Source organism: Microchirus variegatus, assembly GCF_963457635.1.
Source record: "Microchirus variegatus genome assembly, chromosome: 22".
In the NCBI taxonomy this organism is placed as follows: domain Eukaryota; kingdom Metazoa; phylum Chordata; class Actinopteri; order Pleuronectiformes; family Soleidae; genus Microchirus; species Microchirus variegatus.
In genome coordinates, this window is record NC_139823.1 from 8,037,899 (window position 1) to 8,051,129 (window position 13,231).

A 13,231-nucleotide genomic window follows, 5' to 3' on the forward strand; every position below is an offset into this window, starting at 1 on the left:
GGTCGTCAGTCCATCACATGTCCACATAGAGACAAACAACCACGATGAATCACTATTACTCACTGTGGTTTGCTGCGTGTGCTGCCATCAAACACACACACGAGTAAATGAGTTAAGAATTCAACAATTCCTGTGATCTCACGATTGCTCCCCACATTGTCAAAAAAAGAAAACGTACTGAAAGTTAAATTACTTTGAAATCTTCCCTTTTAATTTTAGGTCGTTGGCACGCTGATGTGTTTGTCTTGGGGAACACCGTGCCCTTTAAATGCCCTTTCAGCTCTGCTTTATTTCTCTCCTGCTGTTCATTTTTCATATCTCTCGCCTCCTCGTTCCCTGCCCACCCCTCTTCTCCCTCCACTGTCAAACTGAAAGGGTGAGACACAAGTTAATAGGCAGGTACTACTATGTCATCCTGCCACAAAAGAGTCCATTACCTGTGTGTCATGCGGAGAATGAGAGGGATGGCGGGGGCCTGGGAACAGCTTGGTTACCCACGTTCACACCACGCTCTTGTGATGTTACCGTTCTCCTCCCATCATCCCTGGTGCCTTGGATATGTACGCACATTCCGGCATCTAGCCTTCTCTTTGCCACACTGCTTCAACCAATAAGTTGACAAATAAATGGTGTTGATGCTGTGAAGAAGCTGCACAGGCGGCTTTATACGGAGTGATATGGAGTCTTTGTCAGGGCAAACTCATTAGAACAATCCAATTTGATCCTGGAGGATTCTTTGTTACGTCGTGAAAGGAAATTTCAGTGTTGCTCGTCTCCTATCAGCTTTTCACTCAGTATCTGCCTATTTTTTTTCTTTAAGCTTGCAGCTTCTCTTTTTATGCAGGTGGTAACACGAGTTTATGTTGAACAGAAATACTGATCCTGAGCCTGAAAAGACGAAGAATTTGTATCCAAATAGTTCCGCTTCAGTTGCAGAGCTGCGCGGTGTTGTTTGTGTTCCAGTTTTCTTGGTGATATTTTAGGGCATAACCATATTGCAGGGAAGCACTGCAGCCCAACACGGGGAGTGCACTGATGTGAGAAATTGTGTTTTTGGAAGCAGCCGCACACGTTGACGCCTTGGCTCCTGGTAGGAGGGGGAGTTTGTTTTTCCGCACATGCCCAGTGCTGTTGGGCAGCTGATAGAGATCTGAATCAACACAGCAGTCACGCTGCCACACGTCACATGACTCTGGTGTCAAGCGGGACTGTATCTAGTCAGCTTGTTGATGCAGTTCAGAGTGTGACCCATTGTTTTACAGAACTAGGTCATAATATGTCTCGGAGCGGCTGAAGGAAAGAATGATCCTGCCAAGCTGAATATTGGACCCTTCTTGGAAGACGCATCTTCTCTGCATGTGTTTGTGATGGTTCTACTTTACTAGTGCATCTCTGACTCTTCTTTTTTTTTTTTGGAGCCGGTCATGTTTTACCATCATCATTCGATTAATACGTCGGCACAAAGAAGGCGCAAGAAGCCGGTGAGGAAAGGATTTATGGATCGCCGAGCAGGTGGAGTCGTCCTGTCGTCTTTGAAAAACCACCAGGATCCCCTCTGGCTAAACGCAATCTTGTAAAAAACAGAACAACAAACAAAACAGGCCTTTGAAGGAAAAGGCTTCAGCTTTGTGGAACCATGGGAGCAGTTTTTATCCTCCACATTTATTGGTTCCAGATTTGAGAATTCGCTGAGTTTGTCAGCTGCATGTCTGTATTTTCAGCTCGCTTTAAAGTTGCCTGCGACCCATGTGCAAAGCTCAGACTTTAGCTGAAAAGGCTGCTAATCTCCACTTTGTTGGCTCGCATGTGTGTTATTGTTTAAACTTTCTCTCTGAATGGTGTTTTTTTTTTTTCTTTTTTTCTATTTTGTGGGCCCTCAGGGGTGGGGAGTCTCAAGCGGACATCCAGCCAGCGCAGTGCCATGACCTACCAAAGAAACAACTATGTGCTGAACACAGCAGCCACCTATGCTGATCCGTATCGCTCGGCACAATACAGGCCCTCTGATCCAAACTACGCACGGCAGGCTGTTGTCATGGACGACGGCGCCACCCGCTCACCCTCCATAGACAGCATTCAGAAGGATCCCAGGTAAGAGCTGCTCTCTTTAGTGTGCTTTTACTACTGGATGTAGCCCCAGACTAAACTAACGTTGCACATCCACAGGAGACTACTAACGCTTACAAGGCATCGCTGTTCTGCCGGAGCAACAGCAGTGTCCACTTACTATTCAAACAGAGAGCCCTCTGGGTAGCCACACGGAAAACTGACTCTGCCTTGGCCATTTAACAATAGATTCCCACATGCACCAAAGTGCTGTGTTTGCTCTTGTCATACAGACGTGTGTCAGCGTACAGGCTTTAGTAAAACCCCTGATTTTTGCACACTGGGAGCTTTGTTTACACCCTGTAGTGTAAGAGAACTTGAAGTGAGTGCACTCTCAGTTTACAGCCACACCTTAGGTCTGTCCAGGAACTTCACTGATGTAAAATATCCCAGAGAATGTTAATTAACGGGATTCCTGTCCAGGAAAATCTGTCAGGATTCTTTCTTACTGCAGACCCCACGAGGTAACATCAGTGATTAGTTCTGTGTTTTACAGCCAAAATCTCATATCCTGATAAAGAGTCTTTTCAAATTTGCTCATACCTTTTATGAACTTCGTGAACTGAGATCATGACTCCGCAGATGTGGTCTTTTTTGCGGGTAAGAGCCTCTTGTAAGGTCCGAGTGTGGGGTTTGTACTTCTGTGGCTCTCGTTTCCTGCGTAGGTGGTTAAAGAGGGAATCGTTTGAGCGTTCACCGGCAAAAGTATGAGCTCTGAACTATGTCAAACTTCTCATAATCAAACCACAAGTATTTAACACACAGAAGTAGCCCCTCTTTTAGGTCTAAGCTCCTTATTTTGTCTTTGCCAGTCGGAGTCCTTCATTAATACCAGCGTTTGCACAGGTGCTTGAAATCCTAATGGTGTGTTTTCAAGGTTTGATAAGTGCTCGAATATTTAATACAGTGCTTGAAAATGCTCGCCTGTATGTCTTTTTGACATCAACAGCGACTCTGTCTGATTGAGTAGTTCTCTCATTAGAGCGGGGAATAAAATAAATCAGAGAATGTAAATGAAAATCCTCTGCCTAGACCTCACATGAGTGTGCGACTATTAGAAAACACAATTTTGGTGGTTTATTGCATTAAATGAGCTCCTTTAATGTGTCAAAAGAAGTGAAATATTCTCTATTCAGTATGCATTTATATAAATGTGTAATTTACAACAGCTATGAGGTGCTGGGAAAGCGTGAAAATTGATCATAAATGTGCTTCAGCGTGAAAACCCTGGATTTACAATACTCTGTACACCCTTTACCTTGAGTGTACTGCTCGTCGTAAAACAGTTACAAAGAAGTGGTTGTGACTTAAGCAATATTTTAATTCACATTGAGCTCTTGTTTTTTCCTCTTCAGAAGACGACCTTATTCCTCTCTCTGTTGTCTCTGCTGATACATTTTGTGCTCCACCTGTTTCTAGAGAGTTTGCCTGGCGTGACCCCGAGCTGACGGAGGTGATTCACATGCTGCAGCACCACTTCCCCTCCGTGCAGGCCAATGCGGCCGCATATCTGCAGCACCTGTGCTTTGGCGATAATCAAATCAAAGCAGAGGTAGGCATTTTACTGAACCCACTCACTGTCTTTGTAGAATGACCTCACTCACCCCAAGTATTTTCTGGTAATTACGACACGTTTCATGTTTCTTTTTTTGTTGCTGCTGCTGTTGCTGTTTTTTTATTTTAATTTAGAAGCTCAAGTCATTTGTTTTATTGCACTAATCCGACACTTACATTCAGAAAACAAAGGCTTTCTCTGTGCTCGTTTTCAGTTTAAGGGTTGGGGGGGAAAGAAATTCTTGAAATATTGCATTCCATTTTTTTTGGTTGGGTGATTTTGGAAATGTTGGTATTTGAATAAAAGGCAGATGTGAATTACTGCAATAGAAACACAGGGTGCATGCGTAGCTCTTGAAAGTCTAAAAAAGTATGGAATTTTGGATTTTCCAGACCTTAAAAAGTCTGAAAGTCTTGGAAAAAGTATTTTTTGCACACACTTTGACTCCTGCGATGTGAAAATTGTAGTGCTGTGCAAAAGGTTAACTCATGACACGTTCCCATGACGACTGACTGGAAAAAGACGCGAATGACGTCATGTTTGCGTGCCGCGACACCGGAGTCCAGGCACCGCTTACCAGTTAGCTCCGTTAGCAGCATTAGCTCCTTTTAGCGCTAAAAGTCTGTTTATTTCACGAAATAGGGACGCACTACAAATAACCAGAGTACCTGTGTACTGCGTATGTGTGCCTCTGTTTTTAAAGTTTAGTGTGACTTTAGAGACTCATTTTAACAATCGGGAGTCACGCGCGGTTAGTCGTTGACGCCGTTAAACGCCATTTACGCGTTAACGTTTGACAGCACTAGAAAATTGCAGTAAGCTGTATTGCGATTTTTCGATAAAACTACCTTTGAATATTAGCGTTGCAGCCGTCGATGAAACCGCAGATAAATTCACATTTTCTTTACGTTTTAATACAAAACCTTGTTAGTGTCAGTCTGTCCACGGCTTAAATCCTCTCTGGAGTGTTATAACATCTGTTAAATGGACTGAGTTTCTTCAACAGTTTTGATTTAGGACCAAACATTCACAAAATTTATTCCATTCTTGTTGTCATTTATCGTTGTCTGTACTGCAGCATCATACGTGCAGACTCCACTCAGCATGCAGCCGGTCACTTGTGTTGCCAAACCCTGGTTTTCAGTTCCGACTGCTCAATCGCAGATTGCCTTTGGGTTTTCGCTTTGGCTGAGAATTGGAACTGCCTCCACAGTTTGTCAGCACAAGAAAATGGAGGAAACAAACAAAAAAAAAAAGCTCCTTGCAAAAGCACCAACAACAACCCAGCTGGGCCCCCAACAACTGAATCTGCTGCAAACACATTCGCATGCTCAGGCTTACCAGTACACACTGGAGGAAGAAGTATTAAGTTCTTTGATTTAAGTACATTTTGCCATTCTAGAAATGTAGAAATATGATTAATTTGGGGGGCGACAGTAGCTCTGTGGTAGAGCGAGTCGCATGGGTATGAGTTTGAAAGATGAGTGATAGAAAAAACGCGCTGTGGATGGCCAAACTGTAGTGTAAAGCAGCTTTGAGTGTATAAATACAAACCATTTAATACTAATAAACCACAGTGTGGATGGTTGTCTTTCTCAGTATACTGAATCATCAACATGATAGATACCAGATCGCTGGAACAACCAGAACCTAAACGTACGTTTTTAATATTTTTATATTGAACATGTGGTAACATTAAACATTAAAGGGCCGAATTAGAAGGAAGAATAAAAATAATAATAGCCCACACTGCACTGCACTGCAAAGGATATGCAGCTCATCCTCGTGCATGACAATGATATCATTTTAGTGAACAAAGTAATGGTTTGATCGGCACAGACAGAAGAATAAGACATCAGTGTAATTTAAATCTCTGTCCAAGAAGAAAGAAATGTACACTTTTAATAATCTGCGTCCGGTTTGAATGAATGACTTCTGATTCGCTTCGCATGAATAAATGTATGATAGTGCTCTTTGTGATAGATGAGCTGAGCAATTGTTCGTCCACTTGTCAGAATCATTCTCAGATGTGTGTTTCTGATTCACCCCCCCCCTCCATCAACAGGTTTGTCGACTGGGAGGAATTAAACATCTGGTGGACCTTTTGGACAACAAGGTCCTGGACGTCCAGAGGAACTCGTGTGGAGCCCTGAGGAACCTTGTTTATGGCAAAGCGATGGATGACAATAAAATCGCGGTGAGGAACGCAGGTGGAATCCCAGCTCTGCTCCGACTCTTGAGAAAGACGGTGGATGCGGAAGTGCGGGAGCTTGTCACAGGTGAGTTTGATAGTTTTGGTGATTGTTTCTTCTTTTCCCAAACACCCCAAAATATTACGTTTTGTATACATTAATTTTAATGTCACTTGTAAGTCAGAAGATGTATTTGACATTCAGTTTGATTTGTCATTTTAGCACTATTTTCAGCAACAATCCCTTGCAAACTTTTTTTTGTCAGTGGCCCGTTCTCACATCATGTCCTCAGGAGATCCACCGTGAGGTTACAGCAGGACAGATATGTTACATAGTTTCTGCCAAAAATGAAAGATTCAAATATTTACCCCAGTGTGTTCTCGGAGAGATGGTTATAATAATCGTATGTGAGGCTTTTCATTCATTCAGTGGTATCCAATTGCATCTGTTGAGTGTGAATGAAGATATTCCGACCAAATAATAGATCCTAAAGTTACATTTACTATAGCTTCTGCATTTATTATGTGCAAAGAAATGAAAACACACTTCCCTAGGATTCATATTCTTAATTTATTACTTTGGCTGCCGAGGTTTAGTACACTCCCTTATGGTCTTTTTGTCAGTTGCATTGGACCGAAACCTGATCAGTCCTGTGTGTGTGTGTGTGTTGTCAGAGCTCTGAAAACGAGGTATAAATCCTTGTTGTTTTGGACCAGGGTGGAGCGCAACAGAAATGAGCAAGCCAAGACATTTGGCTCCCAGGTGGCTGACTCAGCTGTTTTTGTTTGAATTCAGCCCCAGCGTTAACATAGTCTCAGGTTACACTCCAGCATTTCCTGAGGGAAAACAATACAGCCGAAGCATGCAAACACTCGGTAGCGTTTGTTTGTTTTTGGTCCGCAAAGAGGTTTGCATTCAGCTCTGTTACAATTAGGTGTCGATTTACTTAAAAGCAAAAAAAAAAAGAATAAAAAGAGAATCATTAGTCTTTGTTCATACTTGAGTTTAATCTAGTTTTGTCAGAGTCGTCAGATATGTACTGTGTTGTATTTACATTTTAATACTAAACGTGCACTCGATTAGAACGAGCTACATGTTTGTTCAGATTGAGCTGTGGCTGCTGCATGATGATTGGAGGAACTGTCTGAAAGGCGGAACCAGTTTTTGATTGACAGCGTTGCAAGAACACACACAACATCTGTGGACAAAAAGCTGTGTGTTGCGTGTTATTTGTTCGCCGATATATTCCATTTTTGTTAGTACAGACACTCACACGCATTTCAGTTTTGCATAATTAGCATGTTTCCTTGTTCTAATTGTTCGTTTGCAGAATTTACGGAAGAATTTATGTATAAATAATTGGGCCTGAAATGAGCTTCCCCTGTTTCAAAGACCCCCCATAGTCCAAAGAGGAAGATTAGGATTAGGTTAAATTGAAGAGTCCAAATTGACCATGTGTGTTAATATGAGTGTGAATAGTTGTTTGTTTCTGAATAACCCTGTGGTACAGTGTGGTACATCGTGCAGCATTTCCATTGTCAAACGTTGAGCAGTGTACCAAAATAGCACAGTGGTCCAGCCTCTAGGGGGTGGAGCTAGAAACAATGCAGTCCGTTGATTGACAGAGAAAGAGTCATCATCATTTATGTGCTACAATAATCTTATCTCAAACAAATCTGCTTCCTCTTGTTGTGACAAACAGCCACGTGCCAAAAAAGAGACAACACGGAATGCCGTGTGTCTTCCATTGTTGCTCTTTGTTAACTCTGTCCCGTTTTTCTTCTTTGTGGAATTTATTGGCGAGCTACACTGTGTCGTGCTGGTATGATGTCATACCATCGATGTAGGTGAAGCAGCTGTGTTAATAGCTAAATATTTTGTCCCACACACCCTGCAAGTCAGATCAAGGTGTACCATTTCAAACAGCACCGACGTGAGCTGAGCTGGACTGTACCGCAGGGTGGAAACACGGCTTCTGTTGGCTCTGGTGGCCTTTCCAGAGTGTACTTTGCCTGGTCTCAGCTGGGACTGTGGTCTCCAGCAACCCCCCCCCGCTTTCATTCACAAGTTAAAGAGCCTGCTGTGGCTAATTGGTGGTGCAGTCCCCAGGACAGAGAGCAATTAGAAAAGGTCACCACTGCTGCATCACCTCTGTTTAATTACACCTGATTAGAACCTTCCACATGAAGAGCTTTGAAGTGGACGACCAAAGCTGTAACGGGAGCAAACAGAGATCAATCGCTCATCCACAGCTCATTTCTACTTATGGAGCACAATATGGAAAATCCTGCTAAATCCTGAAATCTGTCTCATCCGAAGAAGTTCAAACTCAGCATGTGAGTGGCTGAGGACCTGAGAAAGGACATGAACAGGGGTTAAGACGGCAGCCGTGAGCCACATTTAGTTTAAAATCCACTTGTTGTGACATGACAGAATGTCCCTGTGTGAGATTGTAAACAGAAGCCATTACAAAACACTCTGAAGTCAGTCCTGTCAAAGGTCGTCAGGAAGCATCCAATTGTCAGGATTTTGTGGCTCCTCTTTGTGTCACTGTTTCCGTCTCGTCTCCTCCTGTGAGGTCCAGGTCCAGGTGTTGGCCATGCTTCACTTGGGATAAATGGCCACCAGTGGCTTTAGGTCAGGGGTCACGTTTCTGGGACAGAAAACGCTCTCTTAGCTCCTTCACCGGCCTCATCATCCAGCAGCTGCTGTGGTTACTGCTTTGTGTGTAAGATCAAAAAGATCAAACCTCACAGCACCGTCATTACCTACAACTTCAGGGGACACTTGAAACGAGCACTGACATGAATACACACACTCACCCGTACATGTTTAATATTTTATGTTTCTCTTATTTTGCCATACTGTCAAACTCAAGTTTATATTTATTGTTAAAATGTGTACAACAGGTGACTTTAGCCTTCACAATGGTTACTCTGAGTGAAACAAGGAGGCACTTTTACCTGCTGTTACACCGTGTTCATGGACAAACAAACACTGTTTTATTTTTAATGAACATTGATCCTATTTGCTATATTTTCACATCAGCAAAAGGTGGAGATTGAAAGTGAATGTGCAACTGTGAGTCCCAGCAGCAAAGAAATACAGTATAGTAAAGTATAGTAAAAATCATTCTATTTGTTAAATATCCACACACAGTGTGTATAAAAGACAGCAAGCATCAGCTGACCTTGGCTGAAACTTAGTCGGGGAGAACATGATCCACATCAGGTTACCTGTCCTCAACTTACTTTAAGCATCTCCAATGCACACCCTTGTTTTTCTTCTCTTCTGGTTTAGACATTTTTGAGAGGGGTAGTGGGGCTTTTTATTCAAGTTATAGTTATATTGCCTGCACTTTTATCAGTGTATCTATTATCTCATTTTAACATGTTTCCTTGTTCTCTTTTATGACTTTTTTATGACTTAATATAAGGGATGGCTTTTAAACAATAAACAATAACCCTAACAAATAAGCAGCCCACAAATATTGTTGCTGTTTTTTTTTTTTTTATCTTTCCCATCCCTTCTTGAAATAATACATTTCTTACATGTAGCTACTTTAAAAATAATTGTACTTTTTCATGGAAACACAACAATAACACTAAACTAATTAAACCACGATAAGTTAATACAAACAACATGTCAAACTAACATTAAAACGTCCAAATGACAGAACCTACCGCCACATGATGGTATTCACAGCTGTGATATTTGTTGAGAGTAAAGAATGAAGAAAAAAAACTTTCATCAAATTAAAAAAGAAGCAATTAATTTTAAAAATAAATCTAGTTATAGCAATAAGCAGCGATGGGCTGGCTTCCACTGCGGGAGAGAGAAAATGAGAAATGCTCACTGACATCAGAAGTACGCCTCCAAGCTGTTTGTCTGAGATTTAGTCGATGCGGCATTGACAAGTTTCCCGTTCAACTCCACTGAAAGCTGCTTAATAAACCTGTAAATGCCCACACAGTAATTGCTCTGCCTGACAAAGTCAATCACATGCTGCCATGTAGTTTAAGAATTGGTGATCGTCAAAGGACCAGGAAGACTTTTTGGGGAATGATGCCATAATCGCTTGCATCAATTTGTTGTCGTTATTGTTGTTAAAGTTGTTGCTTATTGTTGATAAAAAAAAAAATGAAATTCCCAGGATCCTTTTCATGATAATTATTATTCATCAGAGTCACTGTAACCATCACAGCACAGGCTCAGCTGACTGTATATTCCATACATATCACTCAAAAGTTTCTGGGACAGAAAGTGTTTTGAAGTCACTGGTCCTCGACAGCTCTGGGCCGGATGTGTCTTTGTGGTAATACCATCAAAGTGATACCTGCAGCACAATATACAGGGAAAAAGCAGGATTTTTTGGGAATTCACACAAGTTTGAAAAGATAGGAAAATATTGACCTAAATTCACCCAAATTATTACTTTGTAAGTGCCATTTTCTTGTCATTTTGTGACGTGTTCTGGCAGAGAAGAACCTCAAAAGCACAACAGATACAGCAATCGGTTCAAAGTGGGTGTTCAATTTACTGATAACAAAGGGGTCAGGGGTCAAATATATCAGATAGTCAATCCAAACGAGGCAAACAAATCCAGTAAGCGGCCGGCAGGAATCCAAGGGTCAGAACACTAAACAGGTCAGATCAGGTAGACTGTCAAACTAAAAATGTAGGAGAGCTTAGCCAAAAAAATACACAAGATAACCTGGCAGAGGTCAGATGATAGTGAGCTGGTACATATACAGCACAACTGATGACAGGTGAGGAGAAGGAGGCGTGGAACAACAGTGAGCTGATTGCATAGGAGGATCTGCAGGATCTGAAATGACAGGAGAGTAAGTGATGAGGCATGGAAATAATCGTACACTTTTTAAATCTGTTGTAACAGTCATTTTATATGCTCATAAAGAGTTTTAAAGCCAGAGTTAATCTAATAAAAAGTTACAACGGTCTCTGTCGGGAGTTGTTGGCCTTTTATTTTGCTTGTTGGAGAAGAAAAACAATAATGTATATTAGTAGAGCAATGCAAAAATCTGGTAATTTACTAATGAATAAGGATGGGCAGTGTCAGACACATCGTAAACTCGAAACAGTCAGACACTCAGTGATGACCCAACATCTGTGGCTGCGTCAGATTGGAGTTACACTAATGCAATGTGTTCTGGCCAGTTAGTCCATTCCTGATCCGTTGACATTCATCCTCTCCATATTCCATCAACTCCACCCAACCTGTTCCACCCAAAGGAAATGTCCACCCAATTATCAGTAAGGTTAGTTCTTGGATCCAACTTCAGCTGCTGTTAGAGACATTTTCACCAGCTTTACGTTGTTTTTTTTCCTGTCGAACCTTTGCCTCTGTGTGCTCGCTGTAGATGAGCCCTGGATGGATTATTGGCCTGGGTGTCAGAACAGTTTTTAATTGAGGTCAGTGAGTCAAAGCCAGACCGAGGCAATGGAGAACGCTGAGCAGAGAAGAAGGTTGAGGTAGGACTGCTGCAGATCCTTTAAAAGTCTTAAAAGGCGTTGAATTCATCATTAACAAACAAATGCCGGGTATTTACCACTTCTGTTCACAATGGCGTGACCACGGCAACCATCAGAATTTGGACGAATTTCAACCAATCGCCACGGAACAGGTGCCCGTACATTGACCGATCACTGACCGATCGGGTGACGGTAGCTCAGTGGTAGAACGAGTCGTCTTTCAATTGAAGGTTGTGGGTTTGATTCCCGGCTCTGTTAGTCTACATGCCGATGTGTCCTTGGGCAAGACACTTAACCTCCTGACAGGTTTGTGAGAATGGTATGAAAGATGAGTAAAAATGCACTGCAGCTTTGAGTGGTCATCAAGAGTAGAAAAGTGATATATAAATACAAACCATTTACCAGCAGGAAGTCAGCCATTTTGAATTTAGCTGTGGTTTTGCCACGAAACAGGAAGTGGCCTGTAACTTTGCCGTACATTGACCAATCTGTACAAAACTTCATACTTGAGACAAGTCATGGGTATAGCACTACCTGCTGACAGCACATTGCTGCTTGCAGCTTTAATTGGTCTTAAATCTCAGTCCTAGTGGCATAAAAAATGGCTTAGAAAGTCTTGAATTGAACTTGCCTTAAGCTGTAGGAACCATGCACACGAGGTCTTCTCTATTTGACCGTCAGATATGATTTGTGCGTATTGGCTCTCGCGTTACACGGCTGACATCAGTGTCAGTCACACTCGAGTGAATTTGCCTGTTGATTTCTCTTCACTGCCACCACAGGGCCAGTCCTGCAAAGAATTTTCATTTCCACCAAATTGACATTAGAGTGGGTGTGAAGTCACATGTCAGAGGCAAGAGGCAGGGCGAAGCTGGTCAGCAGGCATGAGAATCTGTGTGTTATCGCTGCATTAATAAGCCGACTTTGGGCCAAACCAAGTTTCCCGTGAGAAAGGTAAACACGAAATGGAATGGGCTTGTGCAAAAAAAAGTGAGACTCAATCTCCACAGAAAGATGTGATTTAAATGTATCCCAGTGCCTATCTGAGCGTGGGCAGAACACCTGATGCTCAGGGTTTGACACACAACAACACACAAACACACACACACACATATTGCTTCTATCACATCATCCTCAGCTTTGCTTCAATCTGTTATTTGTATTAAAATGAAGTCATGAAAATTCACTGAAGAAACTTGAATGAGACTTTAATGTAGTCTTAATAAGGATAATGGAATGTGAATTGACTGTTGATGAAATGACTGGCCGAGTGTGTTTGGCAGGGATCTGTATTTATCTTCGGAGCTTCTTGCCAACAGCGCGTCTGAATCGGGCTCCTGTGCCAATTTATAGACTGATATCATCTCCATTTGTTGATGCGAAAGAAAAACAGTGTGTTAAGACAATAAACAGCGACGGTTGCGAAAGAGGAGGTCGGGAAAGCTGAGAATGTCTTCCTTTTTTTTTTACTCTTCCAGTGAGGTATCCTTATCTAATTTACGCCGACATTTACAGGAATCAGCAGCGTTTTCTGACTTTAATTGACTCATCGGTCTTTCACCATGTTCGAGGTCATAGAGGCACACAACAAAGAGGTGCAGCACACGACAAAACACAGCACCACGGAGAGCAGTGGCCATGTCGTGGTGCTTTCACTTGAATCCCTCTTACGAACTCAGCAGCAACCGGGTGATTTTATTTTCGCCGCTTGAATGGTGTGCATCATATCGTAACACTGGGAAAGTAGTAGGTGGCGAGAGTCACTTGACCCAAGAGCGAATGCCGATTGTGTTTGTTCCCAGTGCAGATGAAATAACAGATGTTAGTGTGTGTGTGTGTGTGTGTGTGTTAGTGGGTTTTTTGACCAGTGGAAAAAAGGCTTGAG

The 13,231-nt window shown here is 42.2% G+C and overlaps 1 protein-coding gene across 1 annotated transcript in view; it reads left to right on the forward strand.

The window, feature by feature from the left end:
- LOC310943116 (plakophilin-4-like) overlaps positions 1-13,231 on the forward strand; it is a gene marked incomplete at its 5' end in the record, with an annotated part of 74,547 nt that overhangs the window by 47,727 nt on the left and 13,589 nt on the right. The window contains 3 exons of the mRNA XM_083908633.1: positions 1,881-2,091; positions 3,526-3,658; positions 5,727-5,940. Coding sequence (XP_083764759.1) covers positions 1,881-2,091; positions 3,526-3,658; positions 5,727-5,940 — 558 coding nt within the window. The remainder of the gene's footprint in view (positions 1-1,880; positions 2,092-3,525; positions 3,659-5,726; positions 5,941-13,231) is intronic.